This window comes from Salmo salar, chromosome ssa06 (assembly GCF_905237065.1).
Source record: "Salmo salar chromosome ssa06, Ssal_v3.1, whole genome shotgun sequence".
Classification (NCBI taxonomy): Eukaryota; Metazoa; Chordata; class Actinopteri; order Salmoniformes; family Salmonidae; genus Salmo; species Salmo salar.
In genome coordinates, this window is record NC_059447.1 from 39,025,233 (window position 1) to 39,043,437 (window position 18,205).

An 18,205-nucleotide genomic window follows, 5' to 3' on the forward strand; every position below is an offset into this window, starting at 1 on the left:
TTTGCATGAAAAATCACAACTTTAATGTCTCACAGAAGGGACAAACAAAATATAAATGAAACGTTTCATGTGTGTGTCTATAGTACCCCTTGGGGTGAGTGTACATCCCCTAAAAGTGGACTTCTAAATATTGGCATGTTGGAGAAATAAAGATATTAAGAAGTGTTATGGATGTTAAATTAAATGGACACACTATTTGGGGAGACTAATGCTGCGCATCCCGAGTGGCACAGTGGTCTAAGGCACTGCTTGATCCCAGGCTGTGTCGCAGCCGGCTGCGACTAGGAGACCCATGAGGTGGCGCACAATTGGCCCAGCATTGTCCGGGTTAGGCCGGCCGGGTTGTCCTTGTCCCATCGCACTCTAGCGACTCCTGTGGCGGGCCGGGCCCAGTGCACACCGACACGGTCACCAGCTGTACGGTGCTGCTGGCTTCCGGGTTAAGCGAGCATTGTGTCAAGAAGCAGTGCGGCTTGGCGGGGTTGTGTTTCGGAGGACGCCCGGCTCTCGACCTTCGCCTCTCCCGAGTCCGGACGGTAGTTGCAGCGATGGGACAAGACTGTTACTACCAACTGGATATCACAAAAAAGGGGTAAAAAAATCAAACAAAAAGAATAATAAATAAACAAACATAACTACAGGCAGCCTGAATAGAATACAAGGCCAGGCACCACCTTTTTAAAAACAAATTATCTTTCCTCCAGTGTTAGTTATGAAGATGAGATGTCAATGAAGCAATACAGACTCGTTGAATGTAGACACAAATATAAGATGTTTTTGTATTTAAAAAAAAAGAAAAGAAATATTGTAACAAAATATGCACATGAAACAATATTCATGTGCTTATATTGCCGATCCACTAATTTCCGTTTGATAAATACAAACAAATTGTTGATACACTCTTTTCATCTTTCTATCTAAAAAAACAGCACTGCATTGTATGAGAAATCAGAATATATTTTCCAAGAGAATCTTATCTAGAACACATCATTTTCAAGATATCAACAATTACTTCAGGGCAGAAGAATACTTCTCAGAACAAGCCGACAAAATGTGGTGAATTCACAAGCTTTTGAAACTAAGATATGATACATCAATATCCATCACATCCACAACCGTTATGGACGTTAAGGATATCATTGCGCTGAAAAAGGATCCTCATAATGAAATGTAAGAAACCAATTATAGACCATATGAAACCTTGTTGAAAGTTGGCTTTACAGAGAAAGTTTCAAGATGATCCAATGTAAGGTGCATATTTTACAACAAAAAAATCCTGGATGGATGTTACATTGCCTGTCCCAGTCACCCCACTATCTTTATAAGATAGTAGAACATAAAATAAAACTTTGGTCTGTATTGCTTCTTTAACATCTTCATAACTAACACTGGAGGACAGCTGTGAGTTGAAAAATAAGCTCTGTGAGCCCTTTCTGAAAAGCCTTTTTTGAGACTTGGCAGCCTACTCTGTAATGGTCCAAATTCAGGCAATTTCCTACATAAACTGGTCAAATAAAGCTTGAACTCCAACATATAGAATAATGATCAACGTGGTTTCATTTGGAAATGACTAACTTTATGTATACATGCTCAGGTTGACCTTCCCACAGAATCACCCTTATCTTATTTGTATTGCACAGTGGTGTATTTTGAAGCACACCATTGTGGCATAAAATCTGCACTTCAAAGACAAGACTCAAAAGAATATAACAAGAATTGAACCTTCATACAACCTATTTCTCAGAGTCTTTCGTATTTGTCCATCTTACTTTAATAAAAAACAATAAAAAATGAATTGACTTGATAAGAAGAGTCAAAGAAAAAAAGGATGAGGTCACTGCATTCTCAGAAGAAGATGGCTCCAGGCCAATCATATAAAGTAGATCATTTACAGTACATGACACACACCTTACTGTTGTTAAATTTTTTGCCATTGGAGGTGAAAAAGTTTATGAACAAAAAAAAGATAAATTGATAAATACCAGCAAATAGCTTGAGCAAGGTCAAAGCACATTTGTATTTTGTAAGTGCACACAAAAATTCAGCCCGATGAGAAATTATTTTGAAAAAAAAAATTTCTTCAAAATAATTATTTTTTTGGTGACAAATGTGTCATTAATTGAATAGAAATGACATTTGAAGTTGGAAGTTTACATACACTTAGGTTGGAGTCATTAAAACGTGTTTTTCCAACCACTCCACAAATGTCTTGTTAACAAACTATAGTTTTGGCAAGTCGGTTAGGACATCTACTTTGTGCATGACACAAGTCATTTTTCCAACAATTGTTTACAGACAGATTATTTCACTTATAATTAATTCACTGTATCACAATTCCAGTGGGTCAGAAGTTTACATACACTAAGTTGACTGTGCCTTTAAACAGCTTGGAAAATTCCGAAGATAAAATAAAGTGGTGATCCTAACTGACCTAAGACAGGGAATTTTTACTAGGATTAAATGTCATGAACTGTGAAAAACTGAGTTTAAATGTATTTGGCTAAGGTATATGTAAATGTCCGACTTCAACTGTACACCTTAGCCAAATACACCTTAGCCAAATACATTTAAACTCAGTTTTTCACAATTCCTGACATTTAATCCTAGTAAAAATTCCCTGTCTTAGGTCAGTTAGGATCACCACTTTATTTTAAGAATGTGAAATGTCAGAATAATAGTAGAGAATGATTTACTTCAGCTTTTATTTCTCTCATCACATTCCCAGTGGGTCAGAAGTTTACATACACTCAATTAGTATTTGGTAGCATTGCCTTTAAATTGTTTAACTTGGGTCAAATGTTTCGGGTAGCCTTCCACAAGCGTCACACAATAAGTTGGGTTAATTTTGGCCCATTCCTCCTGACATAGCTTGTGTAACTGAGTCAGGTTTGTAGGCCTCCTTGCTCACACACGCTTTTTCAGTTCTGCCAACACATTTTCTATAAGATTGAGGTCAGGGCTTTGTGATGGTCACTCCAATACCTTGACTGTGTTGTCCTTAAGCCATTTTGCCACAACTTTGGAAGTATGGTTGGGGTCATTGTCCATTTGGAAAACCCATTTGTGACCAAGCTTTAACTTCCTGACTGATGTCTTGAGATGTTGCTTCAATATATACACATAATTTTCCTACCTCATGATGCCATCTATTTTGTGAAGTGCACCAGTCCCTCCTGCAGCAAAGCACCCCCACAACATGATGCTTCCACCCCCGTGCTTCACGGTTTGGATGGTATTCTTTGACTTGCAAGCCTCCCCCTTTTTCCTCCAAACATAACAATGGTCATTATGGCCAAACAGTTCTATGTTTGTTTCATCAGACCAGAGGACATTTTTCCCAAAAAGTACGATTTTTGTCCCCATGTGCAGTTGCAAACCGTAGTCTGGCTTTTTTATGGTGGTTTTGGAGCAGTGGCTTCTTCCTTGCTGAGCGGCCTTTCAGGTTATATCGATATAGGACTTCTTTTACTGTGGATATAGATACTTTTGTACCTGTTTCCTCCAGCATCTTCACAAGGTGTTGTTCTGTTCTGGGATTGATTTGCACTTTTCACACCAAAGTATGTTCATCTCTAGGAGATAGAACGCGTCTCCTTCCTGAGCGGTATGATGGCTGCGTGGTCCCATGGTGTTTATACTTGTGTACTATTGTTTGTACAGATGAGCGTGGTACCTTCAGGCGTTTTGAAATTGCTCCCAAGGATGAGCCAGACTTGTGGAGGTCTACAATATTTTTTGAGGTCTTGGCTGATTTATTTAGATTTTCCCATGATGTCAAGCAAAGAGGCACTGAGTTTGAAGGTTGGCCTTGAAATACATCCACAGGCACACCTGAAATTGACTCAAATTATGTCAATTAGCCTATCAGAAGGTTCTAAAGCCATGACATCATTTTCTGGAATTTTCCAAGTTGTTTAAAGCCACAGTAAACTTAGACTTCTGACCCACTGGAATTGTGATACAGTGAATTAATCTGTCTGTAAACAATTGTTGGAAAACTTACTTGTGTCATGCACAAAGTAGATGTCCTAACCGAGCTGCCAAAACGATAGTTTGTTAACAAGAAATTTGTGGAGTGGTTGAAAAACGAGTTTTAATGACTCCAACCTAAGTGCATGTAAACTTTTGACTTCAACTGCATATTTCCCTCCACGTGGGCCAGCCCACTACCAATTAGAGTTCTAACCAATGAGCTCTAGCCCCTTGCATTTGAGTGACAGCTAGGAAGAGGCATGCCCAGCATTACCCAATGAGATTGCAGGGCAGGCCCAACAGCTCAGTGGGCACAGGAGAGAGAGAGAGCAATTAGTTGGTGCACATATCTGCACATATGTGACGTAGTACGCAATTTTTGGGGACCACTTTTGGCTCCTGAGTGGTACTTTCAGAACTACTGGCTAAAAAGTATACAAAAGTACACAGAGAATCTCTTTAATAAAATGTTTTTTTGAAGCACATACAGTCAGTCATATCTAACCTCAACCAGGTTACAACAACACTGGGTGTAACTAAGTATTCCTCAATATGTTGTTTACTCTGATCATTTTACACAACACCAGGACCTCCAATTCTAGAAGGGCTGCACATATGCCAGATTTGTGTTGGCTCATTCTGTTGCATTGCAGGTGTAAAATCCCCCCTAAAATATAATGTAGTTGAAAAATATGTACAGTCATTCTCTGTACTTTTTGAATGATCTAATCTAATCAAACCATCAAGACCAGTAATGGCTTTCTGCATTCCAATGGCCTTTGATCTCAGTACAGTAAAGCCTTGAGATTACAGACCTGATTGTTTGCAGGAATGTGCAGCTACTTTGCAGGTCTAGATCAACACACAACGTGTGATACACAGTCAAAACACACAATGCCCTTGCAAATATACATTCCAGTAAAAATAAATGTTAATTCTTACTCCCTTGTGCATTTCTTAAAGGGGGCTAAAGATTCGAATAGCAAGTTGAAAGGCACCTGCATGAACTTTTGTCTAAGCATTTCTCTCCTTTGGTCAGGTGGAGGAATACAATCACAGGCATACCTTTGATCTTTATCTCTTTACAAGCTGTGAGAAGGGAGCTAGAAGAGTTAAAGAGTACCATCATACCACCCTGCATTTCTCTTTGGTAAATTCCCGGCAGAGCTGATAGAATTAAATGATACGATACAATAATTCATTGGCTGTTGTAATGTGGTGGACATATGGTGATAATAGACCTCTCTCTGGCTCTCTTCTTGTGTGACATTCAAGGCAGTTAAGCTGCACTCCACGTTCATATTCCCTGTGTGTTGATATTGATGTTTCACGGACATTTTCAAAGTGAACTAACTACAGTACAGTGGCAGCAGGCAAACACAATAACTCCATTCTTCATTATTCTGTGCCAACCTTATACATAAAAGAACAGGGGGAAAGGACAACCACATTAAATTATTACTTGCCTTTTTGAATCTATATTCTCAAAACAGTTCCTTGGCAAAAGTTCTTGTGAAAATATTGTAAATAGCGTTCGTAAAGAGACAGGTGGTCCACTGTCTCTTATTGCCACATCATCTGCTTTTACACGCGGCATTGTTCCTTTCCTTACAAATGTCATGTTTATCTCTGTAAGGGTATGGCTTATATTTTTTTTCCCTGATATCAGCGTTTTCATTTGAACGGTGTAGATGTAACGTTATCATTCTAGGCTTTTGCTTTGTTTAGATGGTTTGATCAGGTTGTCTTTATCATCATCAATACATGTGATAAAATATATTGTCGTCTGGGTAGAGAAAGCCTAGCTACACTATAGAATATTTGAAGAGAATGCACATCATCCCTCTCCCTCCAGTTCAGGTCCCCCCCCCCACCCCATTTCTTCTACACCGCGGCAGTATGTTTTTTGAACGCTGGTGGCGCTGTACATCTTCTGAACCACCACACAGACAGGAGTGAGAGACAGCCATGGAGAGGTGGAGAACGGACTGTTTTCTTTGTTATTTTTAAACTCTTCCTATTCGCATCTATGACACGATTCACAGTGAGCTGTACAAGCAAAAATTCCCGATGCACTCGAAAACGGCAAGTAGGTTTTCACAGGTGAAGTACAGAGTACTTTTTTTTCCAGCTCATGGTTTGGGATTGCGGTAGCCGGAGATGATATGTGCCATCGCTTTGCTCTCTCTCTCTCTGTGTGTGTGTGTGTGTGTGTGTGTGTGCGCGCGCTAGTCAATTCCGAGATCGAGTGTTCTATCTCTGCTGCGTCTTTTAGCAATTCTGAAAAATGGTGGGGTGTTGGTCGTGAATATTCTTTGAACATTAATTACCTAAGATACTTACATTTTAGTAGGCAAATAGTGTTGCAAAGTTGTGTACTAGTCGGTCGGCTGCGGAAGGGCCTGGCTGTGTGTACGGAGTTTGTTTCTGCCTCCCCTCCCCCATCCGTTTCTGCTGCTCATACTCAGAGGCCAAGACATGAATGCAATGAATGTGGGGATCACTTCAAAGCATTAGGGATGGTAGGGAATGGGTGTAGTAATACAGTTATAGTAGCGACAGATTACACTCTTTGGAAATGTACGTGCATATTACGAAACTGAAGACCGCAACACAGTATTTGTGAATGTGCGCATGATAATACTTGCACGATCTGCGTGTTCCCAGTTGGAATCATATCACAGCCTGTTCTTGATAATGTGACCTTGCTATTTTGGTAAATGTGCTACTACGTAGGCAACATTGTGGTTTAAAAGAATTCCAGCATCAATATTTTTACTTTATGTTTGTTCCAGTATAACGTCAGCTTCCTACATGTTTGTTACGTTGTTGCTGGAAGGCTATGTTCCTAAGTTACTTGATTCCAACAGTGTTGTTTTGGTATTGTACAAAGTGGAAGTTGTGAATTCATTGTAGGCTTCGTTTTTCATTCTCACCTAAGCTTTACCCCCTGATCTTTAAATTGAGCCGTTTTAATTAAAGCAGTAAAGAGGATAACTTAGATTTAAGGTTTGATATTGACATGACCAATTGCATATAATGTTGATGATTGTACAAATCATTCTGAGCAGTTGGCTGAACTAATGCCCAGTGGTCAAAGCAGTTGTCATTAGCTAACGTCCACACCTACTGTGTCAATAAAGATCAAGTTCTTATTTACAATGAGACCTCTCAGATAGCAGGGGCAGCACGTATAACACACAAATAGGTTAAGCAATATCATAGATACAACAGTCAAAAGTACACACAATGGCCATTCAGCAAGAGATTGAGTAATGTGCAGCATTTAATTAAGAGGCAGTGGGAAAACACATGCTTTTATCAGTTAAAATCTCAGACAGTTTGTTTTTAAAAGTACCAGTTGGCTCAAAATAGCATAGTTTTAGTGTTTTTTTTTTTGAGGCATGGTCCAGTCTCTAGCAGCAGGTAATTGAAAAGCATTTTCACCAAAGATACTGAGTGTCTTGTGGACTGCCAGGTTTATGTAATTGCTGGATCTCTGGTTGTTGGTAGTGTGGAGTCTTAGTATAGTGAGCTGAGATAAAGGGAGGTCTTGCCGAGGAGGGATTTGTATATGAATGTGAGCCAGTGGGTTTTATGTCATACATGTAGTTAATGAATGACTATAAGTCACAGGGGTTGTGTTTGGAATGGGGCACTAGTGACAAAGCTTATGGCAGAGAGGTAAAGTATGTCCAGTTTATTGAGGGTGGACTTTGGGGCCATATTGTAGATGACATCACCACTATCCAGGATGGGAGTATTGTCATTTGGACCATGGTGTGTTTAGCACTGTGTGTCAATTAAGATTTGTTCTGGTAGAGAAATTCTGGACTTGACCTTTGCTTGAAGATTATTGATGTGTGTGTGGAATGATAGTGCCAGATACCCAGGTATTTATATGAGCTGACATTCTAGGTCAGTTGGTGTCTAGATAGATGAGGACATTCTAAAGATATTGAGATCCTTGAAATGTAACATTTTAAAGAGATGTACTACTCCTGCTACTAGAATTGAGCGTATCCCATTTTTGTGTAGGTTCATCATCTCCGTCAACGTGAAAAGGAGAGATTGAGGATAGTTAGCGTTTCATTGCACTGTGATGTGTAAAAGACCCTGTCTGTCCACTCCATAGTTCCCGGACAGCCACAGGGGAGGGCCACTTCCTCCAGGTCTCAGCAGGGACTGAAAATATTTGGCTCAAGGTCGTCCTCTGATATGATCAGTCGGAGTGCCTGCCTGGCTGCATTCACCACACACAGCAGCCATGGTCACAGCCACGGTCACAGCCATGGCAGATTGGGCTCTGCCTGCACCCCACGGTTCCTCTTTTAACCTCCAGAATGCTCTGCCCTTGTCGCGCTATTTCATGCTCAGGGTCGGCTCCTGTAGTACACTGCTCACATCTGTGTCTGTCATCGGTGGCCTCAAGTGGAGTTTTTGTTCTCTCTATCCTTTACATGACACATGTCAAACATGCAAGTTTATTTTCAATGGTGAAGAGGGGTCAATGTGCACATCTGTCTCTACTTACAGGAGAAAACAAAAACAAAATAAGAACCTGACAGTTTTAAAGAATGGAAGGAAGAGGAACCCTACTACTCGGTGTCCGTAACCCTTTTCCGTTCAGTTATTTTCAGCCAACCATTCCAAGTCAGAAATACATTCAATAGGATTGTCATGAAGCGGTTAGGCTATATCTGAAGTAGTGTTCTTTATTTTCGCTACCTCTGTATTTTATAGAATAGATTTCATTCACACTAACATATAGCCTAGCCGCAGTTCAGAAACCCAACAATAGAAATATGTTCTAGAATCTTCTGATGTTAAGGTATTGCTGTGGGGAGTCATTAATGGAACGTGCTAATCTGTGTGAACATATGACACACAGATCACTTTTTTTCATGAGTATCGATTTCTTCAATGCCCTTTGCTTTAGGGGGATATTGAATTTTATTTCTTAATAGTCAAACTGTTTTTTCAACCTTTTATGGCATCTCTGTTTTGGCAGGATTTCTTTTTGAAATATTAGACTTGTGTGAATTCTAAGCTTAGACATAGATATGCAGTCTGCTTTTATTTTCTCAGTATTGAATGGATTTCCAATTTGTCTCAAACGTTTGTTCTTTTTTTTACTAAGTTGTCAAAATTAGATATTAAACGTCTTGAGTCATTGCCTGTGAATACGTTTAAACGTGTGTTTAAAGCTCCCACTCATTGTATATTTTTGTATTTTTCTTACAGGAGAAATTCTTTCACGGTGGCATAAGTAGAGGGGTAGATCTGATAGTTCTGCGCTGTGGGCTGTACTGGGACGGGGTGGATGGACGCTGTGAACATGAGCGTGGGCGACAAGGTGGGGGGTTACCTGGTGGATCTGGGAGGCAGCTTCACTGAGGATGCCCCCAGACCCCCGGTCCCTGGGGAGGAGGGAGAGCTGGTGTCCAGCGATGGACGGCCCTACGGCCACGGCTTCTATTCCTTCAAGAGCGAGATCCTCAAGAACGAGGCCTCCACGGCCACGCCCAGACGACCTGACCTGGACCTGGGCTATGAGCCGGAAGGCAGCGCCTCCCCCACGCCGCCCTACCTTAAGTGGGCAGAGTCTCTGCACTCCCTCCTGGATGACCAGGATGGTATCCACCTGTTCAGGACGTTCCTCAAGCAGGAGGAATGTGCCGACGTGTTGGACTTCTGGTTCGCCTGCACTGGCTTCCGGAAGCTCGAGGCCAACGAGGGCCAGGGCGAGGAGAAGAAGCTGAAACTGGCGAAAGCCATTTATAAAAAGTACATCCTGGACAACAATGGAATAGTCTCGAGACAGATCAAACCGGCCACCAAGAGCTTCATCAAGGACTGTGTGATGAGGCTGCACATTGACCCGGCCATGTTTGACCAGGCTCAGACTGAGATTCAGACTATGATGGAGGAGAACACCTACCCGCTGTTCCTCAAGTCCGATATCTATTTGGAATACACCAGGACTGGGGGGGAGAGCCCTAAGCTCTACAGCGACCAGTGCTCTGTCTCTGGGGGCGGGAAGGTTTTACCAGGGTATTTGCCCACGCTGAACGAGGACGAGGAGTGGAGATGTGACCACGAGCTGGAGGAGCAGCAGGAGAGTGATCCCACTCCCAGCAACCGGCTCACTCAGAAGCTGCTTCAGGAGACGGCTTCCCAACGCGTCACCGGCACCAAGAGATTCCAGGACAGTCACGAGTACAGGTAAATCCTCTCCCGACATCCTCTCTCTCTCCAGTCTCTATAGCTATCTAGCTACTCTGTGCAAGTGCTGAATTAGAAATAAACTTGTCCTCCCCCCCTCTGTGTGAGTGCTGCCTGAAGTCGGAGATGAAAAGTGGCTCTGAGTTTAGCACAGCGGACAGCTTAAGATGAGAGGAATGCAGTGTAGGCAGAGGCCTTTAAGTACCTGTGATGGCGAGGCAGTGGCAGGGGTCGAAGGGAGAGCATTTGCTGGTTGTTAGAAGGTGGAGGCAGACGCTCTTTGTGTTCCCCACGCAGGTGTCCTGTGAATGGCAGGCTTTTCTAGTGGACGAAAGGTTCTCTCAGAGAAAAGCTCAACATGATTTCTCTTTTGACTGTGGGAAATGGAGAAGTCTGGTTTAACTGCAGCAGAAAGTCAAAGGAAGTATTCCCCAATGAACCTGGCACAAAAAAAGGAAGCACTCCCCATATTTCTGTTCTGGATGACTAGAATAGGATTGTAAAATTACGGTCTTGTTTATCTGTCTTCCATTCTTTAATTAATAGTAATATGATGCTTATGTTATATTTGACAGACATCTTTGTGTCACAGCCTTGTGTAATTTCAGTTGCGCAGAACGGGATTGTGCGATGTGACTGACTACTTAACTCTGATCCTCGTCCTGTTGGAACAGAAACGGCCCGTCTGGGCTTTTTAGGCCTACAAATGTTCCTGCCAAAGTCTGTGAATTAAAAATCAGTCTTTTTTTGAAAGATATATTCACACATCTCTGAATTTCTTCCATATTTGTCACTAAGCAAAGCTTCTATTATCACCAGTTGTGAGAATAATATGTGGAGGGATTTTGCGGATTTATTTAGCCTTGCTCTGAAATATGTAAGAACACAGCATTTTTACTTTTCAGATGCGCTTAAGGATACTGTATTCACTTTTGGCATTGTCTGGTGCAGAGATTGAAGATTGCAGAATTCTATCCCTAGAAGTTGTCCCTCTTTTCTATCAACAGTCTTAGACAAACCTTGACATATGCAGAAGTTGCAGTAGCACAGAATGTGTTGAAGAGTTGTGGTTGCAGGGCTGAAGTACTTGAAATCAGTCTTCAATTAGCCTGACTAAAAAAGTAACGTTTCCAAGTCTTTGTTTTAAGTTTAGGACTAGTGTTGTGATTTTGGAAATAGGTCTACTCAGAAATAGCACATTGTTTAGACTATTGGCCTATGCTAAGGAATATTGTTTTGTCTGACTTTAGTCTTTTTGGATGCTCCGGACAGTGTTTTTAGTATAGTTATAGCGTATAGGCCTATATGTTGCCTTTTCTCATTTCCAGCTGGCCTATAAATGTGACAAAATGAAAGACTAGGATATTTGAAAACCACAGACACTCCCCACTCCACCCCACTTCTGATTGTGTATTCTATGGCCCCTGGATAGGATTTGCTTTAATTAGTGAGAGCAGTGCATTTTTGAGGTTGTTTTCAAATGACTATTTCATTAGGTCTAGTATTTGGCGGAAATTACAGAAAGATTACCCTCCATTTTTAAATAGCCTTTTAGCATCACCCTTCGGGTTTTTGTGCAACTAAATGTTGCACCAGTCAGGTGTCTCTTAATGTGTGAAGACCAGAATCCAGGGAATTCAAAGGGAGCAGCTCTGTAGTGAAGATGAATATGGAGAATTATTTTTTTTCTTCTTCACAGTTGTGTAGTAATGCACAAAAAATGTTGCGGGATATTTGTACGTTGTTTTCAGACAAGCGGGTGATAGCCGCAGCGAGTCACTGTTCTTGTAGAGACAAAGCTCTCTGAATATGTTTACATGCTATGATGAGCATGAATACACATTTTATATGAAACTGTTCATTCTGAAAGACTCATTTCCACCTGCCTGTCAACTCATTCTATTCACCCCCGACTCATTTTCCACCGGGAATCTTTCTCCTGATGCCCCTCCTCTCTCCAGGTCTCCCTCGGAAAGTAGTTTAGATGGTTTACCTCAATGACAGTTTCTGGTTTGAACAGGTTAGATATATAACCTCCATTTTTATATAACCCTATCATCTTCAGAGTAATTGTAGAGAGAATGTAATGAGTAGCTAAACTCCTAGTCGGTCTGATTCCTTCACCTACAGTCAGAAGTTTACATACACCTTAGCCAAATACATTTAAACTCAGTTTTTCACAATTCCTGACATTTAATCCTGGTAAAAAATCCCTGTCTTAGGTTAGTTTGGATCACCACTTTATTTTAAGAATGTGAAATGTCAGAATAATAGTAGAGAATGATTTACTTCAGCTTTTATTTCTTTAATCACATTCCCAGTGGGTCAGAAGTTTACATACACTCAATTAGTATTTGGTAGCATTGCCTTTTTAAAAATTTTAACCTGGGTCAAACGTTTCGGGTAGCCTTCCACAAGCTTCCCACAATAAGTTGGGTTAATTTTGGCCCATTCCTCCTGACAGAGCTGGTGTAACTGAGTCAGGTTTGTAGGCCTCCTTGCTTGCACACGCTTTTTCAGTTCTGCCCACAAATGTTCTGTAGGATTGAGGTCAGGGCTTTGTGATGGCCACTCCAATACCTTGACTTTGTTGTCCTTAAGCCATTTTGTCACAACTTTGGATGTATGCTTGGGGTCATTGCCCATTTGGAAGACCCATTTGCGACCAAGCTTTAACTTCCTGACTGATGTTGCTTCAATATATCCACATTATTTTCCTGATGCCATCTATTTTGTGAAGTGCACCAGTCCCTCCTGCAGCAAAGCACCCCCACAACATGATGCTGCCACCCCCTTGCTTCACGGTTGGGATGGTGTTCTTCGGCTTGCAAGCCTCCCCCTTTTTCCTCCAAACATGACAATGGTCATTATGGCCAAACTGTTCTGTTTTTGTTTCATCAGACCAGAGGACATTTTGCCAAAAAGTATGATCTTTGTCCCCATGTGCAGTTGCAAACCGTAGTCTGGCTTTTTGATGGCGGTTTTGGAGCAGTGGCTTCTTCCTTGCTGAGCGGCCTTTCAGGTTATGTCGATATAGGATTCGTTTTACTGTGGCTATAGATACTTTTGTACCTGTTTCCTCCAGTATCTTCACAAGGTCCTTTGCTGTTGTTCTGGGATTGATTTGCACTTTTCGCACCAAGTATGTTCATTTCTAGGAGACAGAACGTGTCTCCTTCCTGAGCAGTATGACGGCTGCGTGGTCCCATGGTGTTTATACCTGCGTACTATTGTTTGTACAGATAACATGGTACCTTCAGGTGTTTGGAAATTGCTCCCAAGGATGAGCCAGACTTGTGGAGGTCTACATTTTTTTTTCTGAGATCTTGCCTGATTTCTTTTGATTTTCCCATGATGTCAAGCAAAGAGGCACTGAGTTTGAAGGATTGCCTTGAAATACATCCACAGGTACACCTCCTATTGACTCAAATAATGTCAATTAGCCTATCAGAAGCTTCTAAAGCCATAACATAATTTTCTGGAATTTTCCAAGCTGTTTAAAGGCACTGTCAACTGAGTGTATGTAAACTTCTGACCCACTGGAATTGTGATACAGTGAATTATAGGTGAAATAATCTGTCTGTAAACAATTGTTGGAAAAATTACTTGTGTCAAGCACAAAGTAGATGTCCTAACCGACTTGCCAAAACCTATAGTTTGTTAACAAGAAATTTGTGGAGTGGTTGGAAAACGAGTTTTAATGACTCCAACCTAAGTGTATGTCAACTTCCGACTTCAACTGTATGTTGCTGTGTATGAGCAGGGCTTTGATAAACCAATCAGTGGTGATCCAGGGGTGGCTGCACTCCAATGTAAAGGGGAGTGACAAAGGACCAGTAATTATTCTCAAGGTGCATAGAAATGCCCAAGTCGTTGGAACAACAAAAGACCCTACATCTAATGATTTGGCATTGAGCTTCGATCACTGTGCATCAGGAGGACAAGTTCATTGAGGAACGTTTTGGCAAGTGCTGCTGTTACACTTGGGTATTTCCTCATGTTCATCGAAAGCCATCTGGCCTGGTCGTAAGAAACGTGATGAAATGTCATCTATTTACAGCTGTGCACCCACACTGTCATAGCTAAACAGCAGAAAAAAATCAACCATGATGAAACCAGTGTTGGTTTGAAAGTGTCTCTCACCTCCGGCTCCGTCTCTTTGCTCCCTCTCTGTGATTCTGTGAACATTGACATCATGGCTGCTGCTTCACTCATTAGAAGATTCTAGATCATGGGCTTGAGTGCTGCCAGGAAATAATCATCAGAGGCTGCAGTAATCCGATAGCTGCTTCCATCCCTTTCCTCCTCTCAGGCTGAACCAGGCTGGGTCTTAGAGACTCATAAACAGATGCCTCACTACCAGTCAGTAGGATGGATGGCCATGGTTCAGGTTCTGGTAGGAGGCTGCCATTTTCCATGTGGTGCCCTGAAGAGAGAACGCAGCCAGCTTTTAGAATTGGAAGTCCTGGTTTCTAGAAGGCAGCAGGGGAAGCAGGCTTCCAGGGTCAAGGGGAAACCCTGGTAGAAAGGAGGCTTCCTGCTTGGCGCTCGCTCCCCTGCCGTGTACACTCCTTAAAACACTGTGGCCTCCTGCAGCTGCCCCTTTCAGTTGCATTTCCTCTCGCAACGCTCCTTCCTTTAAATGAATCCCACTCATTTGAAACCATGGCCATATAACGTTGTCGCTATCCACAACCACGGCATTGACTGCTCATATTGGTCGGACTTGTTTTTGTTTGATAAATGTAGCATGAGGGATGCCAACATGGTGTGGGTTTTGTTCATCAAAGCAGTTTTTTTAGAGCATCCGGAGCAAAGAAGTGTTCTCCTCAGAGCCTCTGTTTTGAGAAGTGAATCGATTTTTACTACTCAACTGTTTTTTTTTTTTTATATTGAGAGGCATTTTTGACTTCAATGGAAACTCACTTTTATTGCAAAATTGCTGACTATTCCAAATGAAGTACTTATCTGAGCTCTTTCCCTTGTTTTCTTAGTTGTTCACGTTATGACATTTTCATGTTTTGTTAGATTTGGCTTGTAAGCTAAAAGCAAATGCCATGCATGTTCGCCATGGGTAATTCAGTAGACTTCCCTGGAAGGACAGATTATGTAATAGCTTACTGCTCACAGTGCTTATGAACTGAAAATGCAAAAAGGCCATAAGCATCATTTCATGACTAGAGTGCTTTAGTATTAAACTGTAATCTCTTTTCCAGTGATACAAGCTGAAAGGATTTATGGCTGATGGACAGGATGTTCAGAAAGCATGACTGTACACCTGTTCTTTACGAAGATTAGACCTATATTTATTTCCATGTTACGTCGAATAGGAAGTGAGGCATGTTTCTGTGTTGTTTTTTTTCCTCGGGGGAAATTTGCCTCCGGGATTGTCGATGGAATAGTCTCTTACTTTATTGCTCTTTGCCGAATAGTTTGACACCACCTTGATATGATCCTGTCTGAATGTGACAGCAGTAACACTAGCCTCGGTCCTGTCCTTTATAGCCAATAACCACGTTTCCATCCATACATTTTACGTGAGTAAAGTCATACAGTATAAAAAATAAAATAAATAACAGCTGTGATGGAAACAGGAAGTTTCAGTACAATTTTATAAACGCTGACAGATAAGTTGTTCGTTTGACATGGTGGGATCTTTTTTGTTTCGGGGAAAAAATTTATTATGCGAGAAATGGTGGTGGAAATGCCTTTATGCGCAAATATATAATAGCCATGATATGGAAGTAAACTTGGAGTCACTTGATGACATGGTGTGTGGTCCTCCCACTACGACTCAGGAAACCATGCACTTTATTAGGCTACAGATGAAATAAGTTATGGTGAACTTCACAGGGTGGTGAAAGTGCACGGTATGAGCTTGATGCTCCTTTCCAACAAATGTTGAGGGTCTTATTCTGGTGACATGATGATCGATGCTTGACTGCCGTTTTGACAAAATAAAAAATATTCTCTGTGATGATATCATCATGTAGACTAACCTACCACAGAGCCTACCCTAACTGTATCTGTGAGCTGTTGGCCAAAGCACACATGCCAAGACCAGACTAGTCACATTTTGCTATTTAACCCCAAAAAGTTTTTGTGGCGAAACTGTCGGTCGAGTTGAAAATGTAATGGAAACGCGTTAAACATTCACATTTTATTCGGTAAGCGGAAAAGTACATTTTTGTGCGCTACGTCATCATGCACTGATTTTTATCCGCGACAATTCAGTTTGGTGGAAACGCCACTGGTGGGAATATGCGCATATTTACTCGCATGAAAACCTCTCACCAATTGGATGGAAATCTAGTTTATATCGTCATTTTATTCGATAGATTGGCAGTCTAGTTATGACACAATAAATGATATCTTCTGTCACGACTGCCATTGCTTTTCAAAGAGAACCAATTGTAATTTGTCATTTCTAGACATTAGAATCTCATCCCTTTTACTTACACAATGTAGAACTAAAAGACATTTTTCAACCACTCTCCATTCTTCTCTTAATCCAAGCTGATTTACCACTTCACAATAGATTTTCTTTTTCTTTGTTTGGCTGGAATATGGGCTGACTGATCAGTCAGAAGTAGCCTGGGTTTGGTTTGGTCTCTAGTAAGACTGAGCGCTTCAGAGTTCCCAGGGAGGGAGCACGTCCTGAACACTTTAGGGATCCTCTTCAGTTTAAAGATGAAGAGAACAGAGGCCTACCCAGATCTATAATTCATGTGAAGGGAGCAGTTTGAGGAGTCTGTTGAGGGAGGTTGAGTCAATGATGGAGGCTGTGGTGATGCGATGCCTCCAATAAGAATTAAATCAGCATCTCTACTGTACCTACCCTTAGAAACCCTCTGAAGGATCTTCATTATGACAACGTGGGTGGTTTGGTGTGAAAGGCATGTATTACTACAGAGATACTACAGTAGTCTTATTTGGAAGTGTTTCTTTGTTTTCTATCTAAATGACATTTACATTGTCACTCAGTTCTTATCTGATCTTATCCAGAATAACTAACAACATCCTTCCCTTTTAATGCTATGATAATACAGTGCAATAATCGTCGTAAAATGTACTTACGTCTGTCTCATGTGAAACTGAATCTATTGTTTAATGGTGCCAGTACACTCTGACATCATTGATTGTGTTATATCATGTGCGTTGTATTGTTAATGACTTTGCCTTAATGCTATCTCTCTGAATGTTGCGTTTCTTCTAGACGTGTGCTGTGGCAGGAGCCTATCAACCCGTACTATGTCAACACGGGCTACGCCATGGCCCCTGCCACCAGCGCCAACGACAGCGAGCAGCAGAGCATGTCCAGTGCCAGCGACGTAGACACACTCTCCCTGACAGACAGCAGTGTGTACGTACTCGCACAGCCTCCGCATCACCTCCCACTCACACGCATGCACACGCACAATCGGCCAAACTGTAATAGTACATACCACAAGTAAGGGCAGAATGCCTCGAATGACGGTTCACTTCCCTGTTGCTTGCTATTCAGCATGAGGACCTTCAAAAAGAATTTCATGACATGTGGGTGTAGAAAACAATAGTGAGAGTGTGTTATTTTCAATTTCACCCATGCCCAGTATATCTGAGCTCTACCTGGGTCGTATTCATTAGGGCACACAGTAGCAAAACGTTTTGCCACAGAAAACAGAAACAAGTTTCTCATTGAACAACTTCAGGTAGTCCCTCTTTTTGAGTACGTTTTCTTCCGTTTGGTGCCGAATGAATAGGGCCCTAGTCTGACTGTAGCGCCTCCTGCTGCACGCAGACTGGTGCCATGGTGCCATTTCCCCCTGTCTGTCTGTCTCACTGGGAGCAGCAACACATCTCTCTATGTTCCTCTCCTCAGAGAACAGCCATCTGTTCATTACGCACACAAATGATCGCTGCTAAATGTCATTACTTAAGCTAATTATAGAGCTATAAACTGGGAGCTACGACAGGGCCAAAGTATGTCATTTGAAGGCATTGACCTGTTACCCTTTAAGTCAAGTTT

General features: G+C 41.6%; 1 protein-coding gene and 1 long non-coding RNA gene across 2 annotated transcripts in view; one reads left to right on the plus strand and one right to left on the minus strand.

Moving 5' to 3' along the window:
* On the minus strand, positions 1–6,445 carry LOC123743443 (uncharacterized). The gene is made up of 2 exons (XR_006770231.1): positions 6,316–6,445; positions 1–572 (listed from the first exon to the last, which is right to left on the minus strand). It is a non-coding gene; the product is annotated as an uncharacterized lncRNA (long non-coding RNA).
* LOC106607340 (axin-1) overlaps positions 5,893–18,205 on the plus strand; it is a 26,474-nt gene continuing 14,161 nt past the window's right edge. The window contains 3 exon segments of the mRNA XM_045720540.1: positions 5,893–6,061; positions 9,217–10,197; positions 17,414–17,560. Of these exon segments, the coding sequence (XP_045576496.1) occupies positions 9,296–10,197; positions 17,414–17,560 (1,049 nt within the window). The 5' untranslated portion in view covers positions 5,893–6,061; positions 9,217–9,295.